General features: G+C 42.4%; 1 protein-coding gene across 1 annotated transcript in view; it reads right to left on the bottom strand.

The window, feature by feature from the left end:
• LOC113123237 (titin-like) overlaps window positions 1–17032 on the bottom strand; it is a 171582-nt gene that overhangs the window by 105820 nt on the left and 48730 nt on the right. Inside the window, exons 70-85 of the mRNA XM_026295055.1 lie at window positions 16686–16976; window positions 15798–16085; window positions 15269–15385; window positions 14326–14608; window positions 13983–14166; window positions 13328–13408; window positions 12696–12963; window positions 9644–9712; window positions 9304–9375; window positions 9085–9156; window positions 1910–2002; window positions 1347–1436; window positions 1048–1140; window positions 761–856; window positions 481–555; window positions 173–262 (exon numbers count right to left, since the gene is read on the bottom strand). Coding sequence (XP_026150840.1) covers window positions 173–262; window positions 481–555; window positions 761–856; window positions 1048–1140; window positions 1347–1436; window positions 1910–2002; window positions 9085–9156; window positions 9304–9375; window positions 9644–9712; window positions 12696–12963; window positions 13328–13408; window positions 13983–14166; window positions 14326–14608; window positions 15269–15385; window positions 15798–16085; window positions 16686–16976 — 2262 coding nt within the window. The remainder of the gene's footprint in view (window positions 1–172; window positions 263–480; window positions 556–760; window positions 857–1047; window positions 1141–1346; window positions 1437–1909; window positions 2003–9084; window positions 9157–9303; window positions 9376–9643; window positions 9713–12695; window positions 12964–13327; window positions 13409–13982; window positions 14167–14325; window positions 14609–15268; window positions 15386–15797; window positions 16086–16685; window positions 16977–17032) is intronic.

Genomic DNA, 17032 nt, shown 5'->3' with positions numbered 1-17032 from the left:
ACAGAGAGCAGATGGTAAGAATGTAGAAATGGGCACATGACGGTTCAGGTAGAAGGAAATCAGTAACAGTAAAAGAATCTGACTATATGGAGGATATCTATTTGCAAACAACGTAGAAACACAAGATGAGGACAGTGTTTTTAAGTACCACACAGCAAGGTGAAAGAGGTACCTGCAGGAGGAGCAACTTTGACTGCAGGAGCAGCAGGAACTGAAGGTTTTGGTGCTGGTACAGGTGGTTTCTTCTCCTCTGGAGGAGACACTTTAAAATACAAGATTCCAAGATCACAACAAAGACAACAATGGAGACAGTTACACTGAAATAACACAAAAAAAGGTTGGGGACACATCAAACAGCAAGTGAAACAGAAATTAAGAACACACAAGGAAACCTTTAGATGAGTCAGCAAAGAAAACAACAGTAAACAGTTGTTAGAAAAACAGTTTCCAACAACATACAAAACCAAATGAAGAAACTACCTGCAGGAGGAACGGGAGCAGGAGGTGGAGGCTTAGGTGCAGGTGGCTTCTTCTCCTCTGGAGGAGGAGGAGGTACTTTGGGGATACAAGATGCCAAGGTCATGACCAAGAACACAATAAGTTTGGTCAAAACAGAATGAGCAAAAGAGTCATTTTAAAACATGAAAACCAGAAGACAAGTGAAAAATAAGGACAACAGAAACACACAAATAGGTGAAAAAGAACATGGATAACCTGAGATGACAGCAAAGATGAGGAACACACAAAATGAACAGACTACCTGCAGGAGGAGGTTTCTTTGCAGGAACAGGAGCAGGAGCAGGAGGTGGAGGCTTAGGTGCAGGTGGCTTCTTCTCCTCTGGAGGAGGAGGAGGTACTTTGGGGATACAAGATGCCAAGGTCATGATCAAGAACACGATAAGTTTGGTCAAAACAGAATGAGCAACATGAACAGTTCGAACATGAGACAATAAGGGCAACACAGACACACAAATGGGTGAAAGGAAAACCAAGATGGTTCCTGAAAAGACAGCAAAGATTAGGAACACACAAAACCGAAAAGACTACCTGCAGGAGGAGGAGGTTTCTCTGCAGGAACAGGAGCGGGAGGTGGAGGCTTAGGTGCAGGTGGCTTCTTCTCCTCTGGAGGAGGAGGAGGTACTTTGGGGATACAAGATGCCAAGGTCATGACCAAGAACACAATAAGTTTGGTAAAAACAGAATGAGAAACAGAGTCAGTTTAAAACATGAAAACCTGATGACAAGTGGAATAGTCAGGACGACACGAACACACAAATTGGTGAAAAAGAACATTGCTAACTTTTGATGTTAGCAAACATGAGGAACACACAACATGAACAAACTACCTGCAGGAGGAGGTTTCTTTGCAGGAACAGGAGCAGGAGGTGGAGGCTTAGGTGCAGGTGGCTTCTTCTCCTCTGGAGGAGGAGAAGGTACTTTGGGGATACAAGATACCAAGGTCATGACCAAGAACACAATAAGTTTGGTCAAAACAGAATGAGCAACATGAACAGTTCAAACATGAGACAGTAAGGACAACACAAACACACAAATGGGTGAAAGGAAAACCAAGGTGGTTCCTGAAAAGACAGCAAAGATTAGGAACAAACAAACTGAAAATACTACCTGCAGGAGGAGGAGGTTTCTCTGCAGGAACAGGAGCAGGAGGTGGAGGCTTAGGTGCAGGTGGCTTCTTCTCCTCTGGAGGAGGAGGAGGTACTTTGGGGATACAAGATACCAAGGTCAAGACCAAGAACCCAATAAGTTTGGTCAGAACAGAATGAGCAACATGAACAGTTCAAACATGAGACAGTAAGGACAACACAAACACACAAATGGGTGAAAGGAAAACCAAGGTGGTTCCTGAAAAGACAGCAAAGATTAGGAACAAACAAACCGAAAAGACTACCTGCAGGAGGAGGAGGTTTCTCTGCAGGAACCGGAGCAGGAGGGGGAGGCTTAGGTGCAGGTGGCTTCTTCTCCTCTGGAGGAGGAGGAGGTACTTTGGGGATACAAGATGCCAAGGTCATGATCATGAACACAATAAGTTTGGTCAAAACAGAATGAGCAACATGAACAGTTCAAACATGAGACAGTAAGGACAACACAAACACACAAATGGGTGAAAGGAAAACCAAGATGGTTCCTGACAAGACAGCAAAGATTAGGAACAAGCAAACCGAAAAGACTACCTGCAGGAGGAGGAGGTTTCTCTGCAGGAACAGGAGCAGGAGGTGGAGGCTTAGGTGCAGGTGGCTTCTTCTCCTCTGGAGGAGGAGGAGGTACTTTGGGGATACAAGATGCCAAGGTCATGACCAAGAACACAATAAGTTTGGTCAAAACAGAATGAACAAAAGAGTCAGTTTAAAACATGAAAACCTGATGACAAGTGGAATAGTCAGGACGACACGAACCCACAAATTGGTGAAAAAGAACATGGCTAACTTTTGATGTTAGCAAACATGAGGAACACACAAAATGAACAGACTACCTGCAGGAGGAGGAGGTTTCTCTGCAGGAACAGGAGCAGGAGGTGGAGGCTTAGGTGCAGGTGGCTTCTTCTCCTCTGGAGGAGGAGGAGGTACTTTGGGGATACAAGATGCCAAGGTCATGACCAAGAACACAATAAGTTTGGTCAAAACAGCAAAACAGAATGAGCAACATGAACAGTTCAAACATGAGACAGTAAGGACAACACAAACACACAAATGGGTGAAAGGAAAACCAAAATGGTTCCTGACAAGACAGCAAAGATTAGGAACACACAAAACCGAAAAGACTACCTGCAGGAGGAGGAGGTTTCTCTGCAGGAACAGGAGCAGGAGGTGGAGGCTTAGGTGCAGGTGGCTTCTTCTCCTCTGGAGGAGGAGGAGGTACTTTGGGGATACAAGATGCCAAGGTCATGACCAAGAACACAATAAGTTTGGTCAAAACAGAATGAGCAACATGAACAGTTCAAACATAAGACAGTAAGGACAACACAAACACACAAATGGGTGAAAAGAAAACCAAGATGTTTCCTGAGAAGTCAGCAAAGATTAGGAACACACAAACCGAAAAGACTACCTGCTGGAGGAGGAGGTTTCTCTGCAGGAACAGGAGCAGGAGGTGGAGGAGGCTTAGGTGCAGGTGGTTTCTTCTCCTCTGGAGGAGGAGGTACTTTGGGATACAAGATGCCAAGGTCATGACCAAGAACACAATAAGTTTGATCAAAATAGAATGAGCAACATGAACAGTTCAAACATGAGACAGTAAGGACAACACAAACACACAAATGGGTGAAAGGAAAACCAAGGTGGTTCCTGAAAAGACAGCAAAGATTAGGAACACACAAACCGAAAAGACTACCTGCTGGAGGAGGAGGTTTCTCTGCAGGAACAGGAGCAGGAGGTGGAGGCTTAGGTGCAGGTGGCTTCTTCTCCTCTGGAGGAGGAGGAGGTACTTTGGGGATACAAGATGCCAAGGTCATGACCAAGAACACAATAAGTTTGATCAAAATAGAATGAGCAACATGAACAGTTCAAACATGAGACAGTAAGGACAACACAAACACACAAATGGGTGAAAAAAAAAACCAAGATGGTTCCTGAGAAGTCAGCAAAGATTAGGAACACGCAAACTGAAAAGACTACCTGCAGGAGGAGGAGGTTTCTCTGCAGGAACAGGAGTGGGAGGTGGAGGCTTAGGTGCAGGTGGCTTCTTCTCCTCTGGAGGAGGAGGTACTTTGGGGATACAAGATGCCAAGGTCATGACCAAGAACGCAATAAGTTTGATCAAAACAGAATGAGCAACATGAACAGTTCAAACATGAGACAGTAAGGACAACACAAACACACAAATGGGTGAAAGGAAAACCAAGGTGGTTCCTGACAAGACAGCAAAGATTAGGAACACACAAACTGAAAAGACTACCTGCAGGAGGAGGAGGTTTCTCTGCAGGAACAGGAGCAGGAGGTGGAGGCTTAGGTGCAGGTGGCTTCTTCTCCTCTGGAGGAGGAGGAGGTACTTTGGGGATACAAGATGCCAAGGTCATGACCAAGAACACAATAAGTTTGGTCAAAACAGAATGAGCAACATGAACAGTTCAAACATGAGACAGTAAGGACAACACAAACACACAAATGGGTGAAAGGAAAACCAAGATGGTTCCTGACAAGACAGCAAAGATTAGGAACAAGCAAACTGAAAAGACTACCTGCAGGAGGAGGAGGTTTCTCTGCAGGAACAGGAGCAGGAGGTGGAGGCTTAGGTGAAGGTGGCTTCTTCTCCTCTGGAGGAGGAGGAGGTACTTTGGGGATACAAGATGCCAAGGTCATGACCAAGAACACAATAAGTTTGATCAAAATAGAATGAGCAACATGAACAGTTCAAACATGAGACAGTAAGGACAACACAAACACACAAATGGGTGAAAAAAAAAACCAAGATGGTTCCTGAGAAGTCAGCAAAGATTAGGAACACGCAAACCGAAAAGACTACCTGCAGGAGGAGGAGGCTTCTCTGCAGGAACAGGAGCAGGAGGTGGAGGCTTAGGTGCAGGTGGCTTCTTCTCCTCTGGAGGAGGAGGTGGTACTTTGGGGATACAAGATGCCAAGGTCATGACCAAGAACACAATAAGTTTGGTCAAAATAGAATGAGCAACATGAACAGTTCAAACATGAGACAGTAAGGACAACACAAACACACAAATGGGTGAAAAAAAAAACCAAGATGGTTCCTGAGAAGTCAGCAAAGATTAGGAACACACAACCCGAAAAGACTACCTGCAGGAGGAGGAGGTTTCTCTGCAGGAACAGGAGCAGGAGGTGGAGGCTTAGGTGCAGGTGGCTTCTTCTCCTCTGGAGGAGGAGGAAGTACTTTGGGGATACAAGATTCCAAGGTCATGACCAAGAACACAATAAGTTTGGTCAAAACAGAATGAGCAACATGAACAGTTCAAACATGAGACAGTAAGGACAACACAAACACACAAATGGGTGAAAGGAAAACCAAGATGGTTCCTGAGAAGTCAGCAAAGATTAGGAACACGCAAACCGAAAAGACTACCTGCAGGAGGAGGAGGAGGTTTCTCTGCAGGAACAGGAGCAGGAGGTGGAGGCTTAGGTGCAGGTGGCTTCTTCTCCTCTGGAGGAGGAGGTACTTTGGGGATACAAGATGCCAAGGTCATGACCAAGAACACAATTTGGTCAATAAAACATATCAATGAAAAAGACTTACTAAAGATCATTTAGACATAAATTACTTCAAAGAGCACAAAGCAGAAGAACAGGAATGAAGATGAAAAAAAATGTCAGCTAATGAAGGAAAGACCAAAAGGTAAGAATAAAAGAGGTTAATTACTGAAAGTTTCCTTACTACATGGTGTACCTTAAAGAGCAGTGACATTACAAGGACAATGTAAGAGCACAGTTTACTCAGTGTGAAGATGAGTAAGATATTTCCTAAAACCCGTTGAAAGACGAGTGAGAAAAGTAAACGTTTCATCTTTCTTAAGAGCGGTTGATCTTTTCCAGATTATGAGCCTGTGCGGCTCAAATACCAAAGAATACCTTCCTGAAGAATTTGTTTAAATTCACATTTTTCCTTCTTTGCCTTCTTATCATCTTCTCTTGCTGCTGGAGGTGGAGTAACCGCTGTTTTTGATTCTTCAGAAGAGTCCGCCTCAGGAGGGATTACTTCTTGTGTCAGATTAGTACGTTTCTTTTGGGGGGGGACAGCTTCTTGTTCGGCAGCAAGGGGTTTTGTCTTCTGCAGATCTTGGAGCAATCTGTCTTTAGGGGAAGGTTTCTTCGTCAGGGTTACTTCTTCAGAAGAAAAATTCTTTTTAGGAGCAACAACTGCTTTGGGAAATACAGGAAAGATCTTCTTTGTTGGCAAAATTCTTCCTAAAGATGGACTGAAGAACCTTGAACCAGAGGAGTAACTTCATTTCTCATGGAACGAGTAATTTCATGGAAACACATGGTGTCTCTTTTTGACTGAAGACCATCTTTCTTCAAAGGTGGAGATAGAGATGTCAAAGACGTTCTCGTTTCAGTCCAAATTCTTCCTCTACAGAAATCCTTTCTCCATGACCCTTTTTCGGACAATACTTATTTCTGTTTTCAACCTATGCTGTTGTTTGAGTCTTCAGGGGAACTGGAATCATTTTTAAGATAATACCCAAGATTGAAGATTTGCACCATGAAGCGGTGGCCAAGATGAAAACAACACAACACAAAAACCATCAACACAGAACAACACAGATTTCACTGTCGTCCTCATTTTACAACTTAACTATACGTATTATGGAGGACTACCTCTCAGCTGTAGAATTTCTTTAGACTTTGGCTGGACCTCATCATCTGATTTCAGGGACAAATAAACACACCTAAAGAAGAAGCCAACTCTCTATGAGTTCCTGAGAAACATTTGTCAGATTAAGCATACCTTTGATGGGTTTACCCGCCTCCAGCTGTGGTTTCACTAGTGCTGTTGTTTCCTGTGGTATCTCCCTCTGTTTTACTGTTTTAATAATATGATGCAACAAGTAATCAACACACACGACAGACATCAGGACAAAACTTTTGAAGAATTAGCAAAATGCACATCTGTGTAAAAAATATAAATAGTGAATTAAAAGATCAAGATGTGTAAGGATTAATTAAGATTTTCAAATGTCTTGTTTGTGGACATCTACCTTGTTGCAGAGGCTTTTTAGCCTGAGGAATTTGTTTTAGTGTTTCCACATCCTGTGCTGATGTTGGTAATTTTGGAGGCTCGGGTACTTTCTTTGGCTCAAGAGGAATCAGCTTTGTTTCTTCCACAACCTTTTTCGGTTCTTCCGGAACCTTCTTTGGTGTTTCCGGAATTTTCTTTGGGGCTTCGGGAACCCTCATTGGCACCTCAACAACTGCCTTTGTTTCTTCCACAACCTTTTTTTGTTCTTCTGGAACTTTCCTTGGGGCTTCAGGAACCCTCACTGGCACCTCAACAACCGCCTTTGTTTCTTCCACAGCCTTTTTCGGTTCTTCTGGAACCTTCTTTGGTGTTTCTGGAACTTTCTTTGGCGCTTCGGGAACCTTCACTGGCAGATCAACAACTGCCTTTGTTTCTTCCACAGCCTTTTTCCGTTCTTCTGGAACCTTCTTAGGTGTTTCTGGAACTTTCTTTGGGGTTTCGGGAACCTTTACTGGCAGCTCAACAACTCTCTTTGTTTCTTCCACAACCTTTTTCGGCTCTTCCGGAACCTTCTTTGGTGTTTCTGGAACTTTCTTTGGTGCTTCGGGAACCTTCACTGGCACCTCAATAACCCTCTTTGTTTCTTCAACAACCTTTTTTGGTTCTTCCGGAACCTTCTTTGGTGTTTCTGGAACTTTCTTTGGGGTTTCAGGAACCTTCACCGGCACCTTCAGTTCTTCTGGTTCTTCTTCAGAGATATACCTTGGTGCTTCTGGTTCAGGTTTTTCAGACAGCAGATGTGGTTTTCTCGGAAGTTCGGGTGATTCTGAGACAACTTAGAAGAACATTTATTTATAAGATAATTATTGTGTTAATTGCATTAAGAAAAACCCAAAAGTGTTGGTCACACTCTAACGAGTGCTTAGCACATTCAAAGATTTTCACAGAAGACGTGGAAAAGATTATTTTCCATGCGTAGCAATCTTACCTAAAGCAATAATACAAACATAGAACAGTACAAGTACATCTTTGAGGTACCTTTAGCTGGAACAGCTTCAGCCTTGGGGGCAATGACCTTTGGTGCAGGTTCAACTACAGGTTCTTCTGGTCTGGGCATGTCTTCCACTTAAGAGAACATTATGCATTGTTTAACCTACAGGCAATGACTAAGACTAACAAGGAATCAAAGATTACACTCTTAACGAGTGACTTCAGACAGAACAAGACAGGTCAATACCTTTAGCAGGAAGATGTTTCGGCATTGGGGGAGAAACCTTGGCTGCAGTTGGCAGAACTACAGGTTCTTCAGGTTTGGGTGGTTCTGGTGCTTTAAAGAACATTATGGATATGTTCAATAACCTGCTGGCAAGAATTTAATACTACAGTCCACTCTATCGAGTGCTTAGAATAACAAGAGCTCCAAAAAGACATAATTAGGCCACTCCATTTTCACTATACATTTATCACAAAGGCATTGTGGGAACAAGGTGTGAGCTTCACTGTCACCACACTAAAGACACTGATCTTCAGAGTTAGTGTGTAAGAATATTATATAGTGTATCTAAACACCCCATAACAGTGTGGTCATCTCGAAACCCATTAGATGGTTAATTTTAAAGTCCAGCAGAAGAGGTTAGCCAGGAAGGAACTTCTTAGAACATTCAGGATTTACAAAAATGGGTTAAACAATTACATAGATAGCAACATAGCAACATAAAACAAAACAAGAAGAAAGACATACAGTGTATAACACAATGTCTTTCCAATAGAAGAGTAGTAAAGCAAATCCTTTACTACTTTACCTCTTGCTTTAGGGACTTCTGGTACTTTCTTGACAGGTTTAACTTTCGGTTCTTCAGGTTCAGGCTTCATTTTAGCTACTTTGGGCTCAGTTGCCACTGGCTTCTGAGGTGGCGCTTTAGGCTCAGGAAGAACTGTTTTTGGCTCAAAAGGTTCAGGAGAGACCTTTCTGGGAACAATCTCTGGTTCAGGTTCCGGTTTGGCGGAGACTGAAGGTTCTTCAATTTCAAGAGAAAAATACTTGTGTGAGTCCACACAAAGCACACACAGCTTTAAGAGTTTAGGGACTAAAGAAAAACAGCAGCACACAAACACACGGCAGACCCACTAACAGATAACCAAACAAGCCAAGAACGCAATGCTCTTTACGCATTGTAAGAACACTTAAAACAGCAAAACAGAATAGCTTCAGATGACGTTCACTTATACAGACAGACTGAAGAGAAAACATTAAGGTGAAGTTCTCTCAGGAGTTTCATTTGACAAAGTGTCACACCCTGTCAAATTTCATCCTAAAATTTATGAATTCACAATCCAAGGTAAAAAAAAAAAAAAAAAGTAAAAAGTCAAATCAGACTGAAAATGTATATAAAGTATAACACAATCCTGTGTCATAGATGTTACCTTGTGGGGCCGGTGATTCCTCTCTCTGAACTGGGGCAGCAACCTCAGGCTGCGGCTTCTTTGCTTCGGGTACTTTAAAACATTATCACTGATTTCAGTTTTCTGACCACAGTACATGCTAACATCAAGATTCTTTTATTATTAGAAACAGAAATAAGGATCGAGTAACGGGACTGAAAAAGAAATAAGGTAAAAACAAGAAGAGGTACTGGCAGATACCTTCGAGGGGAGCTGTAGGCAGAGTTGGCGGCTCAGAGGGTTTCTCCTCTGGTCTCATGTAAACCTCAGCAACTTGAAACATCAAGAAAGTTTACATTAAACTGTGAGAGACACACTTCACTGCAGAAAGCTCTAGTGAAGGTCAATAAGAGCATAAGACAGGTAAGACCAAACACAACCATAATGAGACAGAAGTCTGGTGAAAACACACAGGTTTCTGTCAGCAGCAGCTGTTGGAATCTGAAGCATTTAGTGTAAAATTCTTCAGTACAATTGGCGGCTTGGTTACATTACAACCACAAGGTTTACTGAGCAGCCTGATGTTCGAAAACAACAGTACCTTCAGAGATTTCTTCTATTATCTCGAACTCAGTCCTCTCAATAATCTCTTCAACAGGTTTTTTCTCTTCTGGTGAAGGAGAAAACTGGATTTAGCAGACTGTCACAGGTTTTTAAAAGAGGAAATGCTGTAAATAATCAACCACTGAAGAAACATAAAGGCCATGGCAAAGAGCAGGTGTAAAAGACACGAAAAAGACAAAAACAGTGGTTCAGGACACAGACACAGAGTGATGGCAGTTTGGATTTTGATGAGGAGTCAGAAAAACCCAGTGATGTTGATACCTGTGACGACGGCGTAGTGGACAGAGACCGACTCTTCTTGAACTGTCAGACTTTCCGAAGCTACACCAGATCATTAAAGAATAATAATAATCAGCTGTTAGACATCGGGGACTTCAGACTTTACACATCAGGATTATGACAAACAATCATTTCAATTCTGGGATTAACCTGAAGATTTACAAAGAAAAGAATTTCTGACATTAAACCAGATTAAAATCAGGGTTTAGACAATGTCTCATTTCTTCAGGTCTCATCTCCAAATTTTTGATTTTAAAATTAGATTTGGCTCTCTAGGATTATCTAGTTTAGAATTTATCAAATGGATTTCAAATGTGAATTTAGTGTTATTCTAAAAATCTGCATCACAAAATTTTAAATTGGACTTGGACATAAATTTATTGCTTTTCATTCAAATCACACACACACACACACACACACACACACATATATATATATATAATAAATGAGATTTGAAGTTCTGCTTTGTGATAAAAATGTTAACTCATATAATTATTTATTTATAATTTTCAAACTCAGCTTTAGAGTGAAATTCTGGAAACAATGAGGTGAAGATCAGAACATGAGCCTTTAATTTGAAATTAAGTTTCAGATCTGAGGAGCTTTAATTTCTTCAGCTTTTTCTAAAAATTCTGTGGTTAATCTCAAAATTGAACATGACTATTTTTTCACCTGATCATAATCCTCATTTGTACAATGGTTTTCATTTTGAGACATCTGAGTTGACTAAATGGCTGTGCAGGTTTATTTCAGGACACGTCCTGTTGGGGTGGGGTGAGTTGTCACACACCTATTACGGATGAGAGTTAGGGGTGATGTGAGGATGATGCTTCAGTGTTTAATGATGAAGTCACACGAAGTGCAGACAGCGAGTTACGATGGTATTAACTATGCTGGTACCTGTCACTTGTGTTCTTTCTTCGTAGACATAAAAATCGGAGGAGTCTTTTGGTAGAAGAAGACACAAGTCGGGTCAGGGTGAGGTGAACAAATTAAAATTAAACTAATTCAAAACAGTCCCAGACTCACCTCTGGAAACCACCATAGAAGCTGCTTCTGGGAACTGAACTGACGTGTCTGGGACGTCTGAAGGTTCGGCCACAAACACAACTTCAGTTAATGTTGAAATGATTGGATTGGATGTTTTTTATTATTTTTCATTTTCGCTCGTTGTGACAGTAAAACTTTATATTGCTTCCATTTGACAATGAAATTCTAATATTGCACAAATGTTTTTTTTTTCACAGGCAGAGCCTGAGTCTCAGGATACTCTTTCTGTGTGACTTTAATTAAAGGGGAAATCAACACTCTGATAGATAACAGTTATAGGGCAGGAGACATGTTCAGTTTTACTGTCATTTCTTTATGTTGCCTGCTAAAATACTCACCCTGAGGAACCCTTCCTAACCCAATTTCTGTGAAAGGACAAGGTCGAACGGTTAGAAGCACTGCAAACGCTGCTGACATTAACATGAGTGACTTCCTGTCTGACTAGTGTACACACCTTTGCCTGACAGGTAAAGCTCAGCGGTGCTTCGAGCTTCTCCCATGGGCTCCAGGCGGGCGATCACAGAGTAAACGCCTGGTGGGCGGAGACATCATTAAGGTGCTTAGTTCATTTTGGAAGACACTGACTTAAAGCCCTTTGTAGAACTTCAAATAGCATAAAGGCTGAGTCACAGCACAGAGTGCAATGAGTCTGTACTGGAGTCTGAAGTCTCCACTCACTGGCCTGGCTGGTGAACTGTAGAGCTAACTGCTAATGTGCTAATTAGCAACAGAAAGGATGGAGGATTTCGTTTCATTTGACCTAATTTATATTGAATAAAGAGTTATCCTGTTCACTCAGTGATCAAACCAAAGAAGCTACTGCTGTGACTGCTCTGAAATGAACTGATTCCTGTTGCATTTTATCAATTGACTGTTCTCTTCCAGTTTACCAGTCATTTGCTAATTTTACCTGCACATTAGCAAACTAGGACGTTCATTTGGTCTGTGATCTGATGTTTGTTATATACAACTAACCCCAAAGACAATATTCACCTTTGGGCCTGAAACTAAAGCTATTCAAATTTTTTCAACCCTAAACTTTAACACAAGAGGTTTGGTTTGATTTAATTCTCTGTCCAGCATGTGGTAAGTCGTCCTTATGTAATCAGTAATACTGAGAGTCCTAAACCCTAATCAGGCTTTGTTCACAAACCTTCATCCTCTGCAGTTACATTGCAGATGGTCATAAAGTGCCGTCGGCCTTCGGTCCTGAAGTTATACTTTAGGCTCTCTTTAAGCTCCCACGAGTCTTTGTACCACGAGACGGTGGCGTTGTCGAAGGACAACTCGCACTCGAAGGTTGCAGAGTGCCGTTCATTGACCTCGATGCTTCGGATGCATTTAGTGAACTGAATTTGGTCGGCTAAAACCAGATAATCAGAGGTAAGATCAATATCAGACTTCTGTTAGTTTATATCTTTGATTATTTTATTGATTTGTTTTATTACGACTCCTGTTTGGAGTTTTTGAGGGTTTGACTGCACGAAGAAACACACAACATAAACACAAAAACCTCACAAATGAACCGTCAGGTTCAAAGAGATCAGTTTGAGTTGTGTTAGTTCTTGGTTGTACTGCTTACCTGCCCTGTAAGCAGCTCCTGATAATAAAATAAAGGAGGTGGACATGAAGACACATTAAAGACGTACAGACAGGCGCCCAGCAGACAGGAGAGGAAGCTCAAACACTCCGACTCTTACCTGTGACGATGAGTTTGGCACCGGAGATGTGAGGACCACACACCACGCGGTAGTTGCCCTGATCTTTGACCTGGCAGTTCTTGATCTCCAGGAAATGGCGGTCGCCCACACTGCTGATGCTGTACTTGTTACTGTTGTTCAGCTTCTGCGTCCCCTTGTACCAGCTCAGTGTGATCTCTGGGTAGTTGATCTTGATCTGGCATTCGAAGGTGGCACTCTGGTTCTCTGTGGCCTTCTGGTCAGTGATGTCCTCCATCACAGAGACAGGCTGAGGATTCAAAAACCATTTGATGAATCAAAGCTCAGAAAAAATGTGAATGGAAATGGATAAATAAACTAATTTCTGAGTCTGAGTCAATTCGCTGAAATGCAGCATTGTGCCTTGAGCATCAAAAGTTAAGCTGGTTCTTTTCAAAGAGATCTCTAGAACTTTATTTCATACTTCCAGATATCAAAGGCGTCAGGCTGAAGCTTAATGATACATGTCTAAAATGATGCACAAGGCACTGAGAACATTTTGCTGTTCATTGTGTTCATGCTTCACATTTGCAGAAAATATCTAGTAAAACGTGTGGATATTTGCCAGGACAGTCTCACTGCCATGGAGGCTTGGTTGCGGTTGTTGTCAGTACCTCTGTGGAAACGCGTCCTTCCAGCTGCTGGATGAGTTTGGCCATGTCCTCCTCTTCAACCCGACTAACACGCTCCACCTCCTGCCGGACAGAAGAGGACAACATGTCCATCTGTTACTGTTTGTTCACTACTAATCTGAATGTGATTAAACAGCGAGGAGGCATGTGGGTCCTCACTTTTTTCACTTTTTTTTGCTTTAGTTGACCTTTTGCACTGAGGGAACCTAACAACCTGGGATTTAATGTGCAGCCATAGTCCACTTCAGGGACAAGTTCCTGGCACAGCTCAGGAGGTGAGGTAATTCAACTTAAGATGAAGAAAACCACTGGGGAGGGCTGGAGTTACGGTAACCTATTGTCATCATCACATCAGTGAGCCAGTGGTCTTTGGACTGGAGCCACTTTTGTACATCTAAAGGTCATAACATCAACACCACTTCTTGTTTCACAGAGAGTGGATCTGGACCTGAGGCACCTTTTGAACAACATAAAGTCAAAAGCTCCCGTTTGTCAGAACCTCAGACCAAGACCTTATGGATTCTTAAACGTTCACCTTATGGGTTGCTACATCTTTACACATATAAGTAGCTGTGTTTTCAAGGTAAACCTTTAGTGCCAACATCAAATTTGTAATCAGCACTTCAACTTGTCTTACCACTTTTCCAGTCTCCATCTCCTTCTCCTTCTTCAGGAACTCAACGGCCTGCAGGATGGCTCGGTAGTCGTAGATCTCGTTTTCCCGCAGGATCCTCTCGTAGTCTTTGGGGTCATGACCTCTCAGCAACTCCACGATATCAATATCTTCCTGTTTCTTAGGGCTCTTCTGCTTTGAAGGGGTCCTGACAAACATCAAACACACAGTCTCTTATTTAATATCACAGAATTCTGTGGCAATGTTTTCTGTTCGTCCAACAGCTTCCTTAGGAAACACCAATAAAAAAAGTCAATCATACACAAAACACACTGGTATTAACATATGCTGCTGCCAGATCACTCACTTCTTCAGCCTTGTCCTTAAGTCTCCGAGTCCTTCTACTTCCTCCTTTTTGGTCACCTCCATCTCAGTGCTGCACTCGATCTCTCCGTGCTGATTGGTGGCAATACATCTGTACTGGCCAGCGTCAGACTTGGTCACATCTCGGATCTGCAGTTTGGCATCCTGACCCTTGTGCTCAATAGAGACACGTCCACCTGGGGTGATCTGCCTCCATTTTCCCTTCATCCACTTCACGCTGGGGATCGGATCACCTCCGATCTTGGCGATGAAGGTCGCTGTATCCTCTGCAAAATAATAAGCAAACACGTAGGTTGACCTTCGGTCTGTTTTTTTGAATTGGCTCATGTCTCATGATAATTCCTCATGGTGTGCTTTTTAATTGAATGCAGTCTGCACAGGACTCCCAATGTTTGTTTAAGTCATGTCTGAACTGTTTCCTCTGTTTGTTGGTGTGAGGAATAATTCCTAGTTCTTTGTACTTCTGTGTTTGTGTGCTCACCATCAGACTGTGAACTGTGATCTACACGCAGTCAAAGTGAATCCTTAAGGGGGAATATACACAAACCTCACAGGCACAAAAAAGTTCATGCCATTTCTATATTAGGCCTGCACCACATCTTGTCTTTCAATAATCGTTCAGTTTTTTTCAATCTTCCATCATTTTGCCTATAAAGTGCCAGAAAATAGTGACATCAATTGTCGACAAAAATATATGAAGCAACGAAAAGAGAAGTTACAAATCTTCATATTTGAGATGCTGGAACCAGTGAATTTAGGATCAGTATTAATCATTAACCATTTCAGTGTCTATACATCTATTTTTAGAATTTATTTTCTTTTTTGACTAGTTTCTAAAAAGTTGCATCCTAAAGCCTCACTCTGACACCATGACTCTTGTTAATGGTTTTCATAGCTGCCTGTTGAACTGAATAAAGTCTACTTACTCTCAGTGACAGAAATCCTTTTAGGCTCCTCGATGAAGAAGAGATTGTCGAGCCTTTTGACCAGAGGAGCTGCAGCGGGAGCGGCGGTCTCAGTGGGGGCGGCCTTGACCCCTTTGTCTGAAAGGAAACGATGGAGGTTAGTGAAGTGCTGTCAGTAAATCAGAGCTTCAAAAGCAACGAATCTGCACATCGTGATAAGGTGTGTGGTGAGAAATGTTCCCCGCCACGTCGATTAGACCATTTCTATTCATCACCATTTGTAACAGAGGCAGGACTGAATGATGTAAAAAGACTAAGGTGGGTGCAGTTTTTTCAGTTGTATCAGTGACTGCATGTCCAACCGATTAAACTCCTGTAGATCACAACACCAAGGGGAGCAGATGGGCTGATTCACTGCAGTACTGGTTAAAGCTGCCTAAGTTGTACTTGGTTGTTGTTGCTTATTGTTTCAAACATGAGTGAAAAATAGGTTGCAAGCAATCAGCTGACCAAGCAGGACATAAGAAAGGTCACAGGTCAAAGGGATTACCTTTCACAGTGACCCTGGACTTGCAGAAGTCACTGCCGACAGCATTGCTAGCCTTGCAGAGGTAGTCTCCTGTGTCCGTCTTTGACACTGGGCTGATCTCCAGACAGGCTGTCCCACCAATGAACGTAATTCTGGTGTTTCCACTGGACTTCAGCTCCCTCCTGTCCTTCATCCACTGAATGGTCAGTGGAGGAGAACCGTTCACATGACTTTTGAGGGTCAGTTTCTCGCCCTCACTCACCGTCACCGGCTCCAGAGGGATGTCAAATTTCGGGGCCTGGCCAGTTTCTGAAGGAGTGGTGGAAAAGAAGCAGGACAGCTTGAGATGTTTACTTTTTGTTTGTTTTGTTTTTTTAGGAACAGCATCTGTCAGAAGCTATTTGAGAGAAACCATACCAGGAACTCTGTATTAGACACTGCAGGAACCTGTCAACATATGACTTGATACTTAACTGGACCAAACCATAAAACAGAAGCAAAACACAGACCTTACCCTAAACAGATGACATGCTCTTTTGTGTTTGTTCTGCCGCCATTTAGTTTGAAGACGTTTTGATGTTATCTAGCTATGGTCCTGCTGGGAAAACTCTGCAGTGTTTGAACATCAAAGTTTATAGTATCTAGAGGCCATACTCTGCTTCATGACCTTTAGGGTCGGCAGAACAGCTACTACTCTACATTAGATCCAGGCTAAGAAATAAAGAATACTGACTATTCAAGTTTTTGCTAGGTCTTAATGATATTTTAATGTTTGTTTTATTTACCTAGTGTTCTTTGATATAATAGTTAATATAATAACTATATATAATAGTATAGGTTTTTTATACTGACTTAATTAATGCTACCACATTAACGCTAAATTATAAAAAGGTAAACTGACACTGATACCTGAGATGGTGAGAGAAACCTGACAGGAAGCTGTGCCAGCTTCGTTGGAGGCCTCACAGGTGTACTCGCCACTGTCAGAGCTGCTGGAGTTTCTGACACAGAGTACAGCCATATTGTTCTCGAAGCTGACATCATATTTGTCTGAGCCCGAGATTTTAGTGTTGCCCTTGTACCAGGTGACAGTCAGTGGCTTGGAGCCAGAAACCCGACCCTCCATCTTCACCACCTTGCCCGCTGAATCCACTATGGACTCTGATGGTTTCTTGGTGAAGGTTGGAGGCACTTTACGCTCTGTTAGTGGGGGAGAAATGGAAGAATATCAGGCCATGTATACTTCCATCCATGTC

Source organism: Mastacembelus armatus, chromosome 21, assembly GCF_900324485.2.
Source record: "Mastacembelus armatus chromosome 21, fMasArm1.2, whole genome shotgun sequence".
Taxonomy (NCBI): Eukaryota; Metazoa; Chordata; class Actinopteri; order Synbranchiformes; family Mastacembelidae; genus Mastacembelus; species Mastacembelus armatus.
This window is presented reverse-complemented; position numbering and strand designations above follow the sequence as displayed.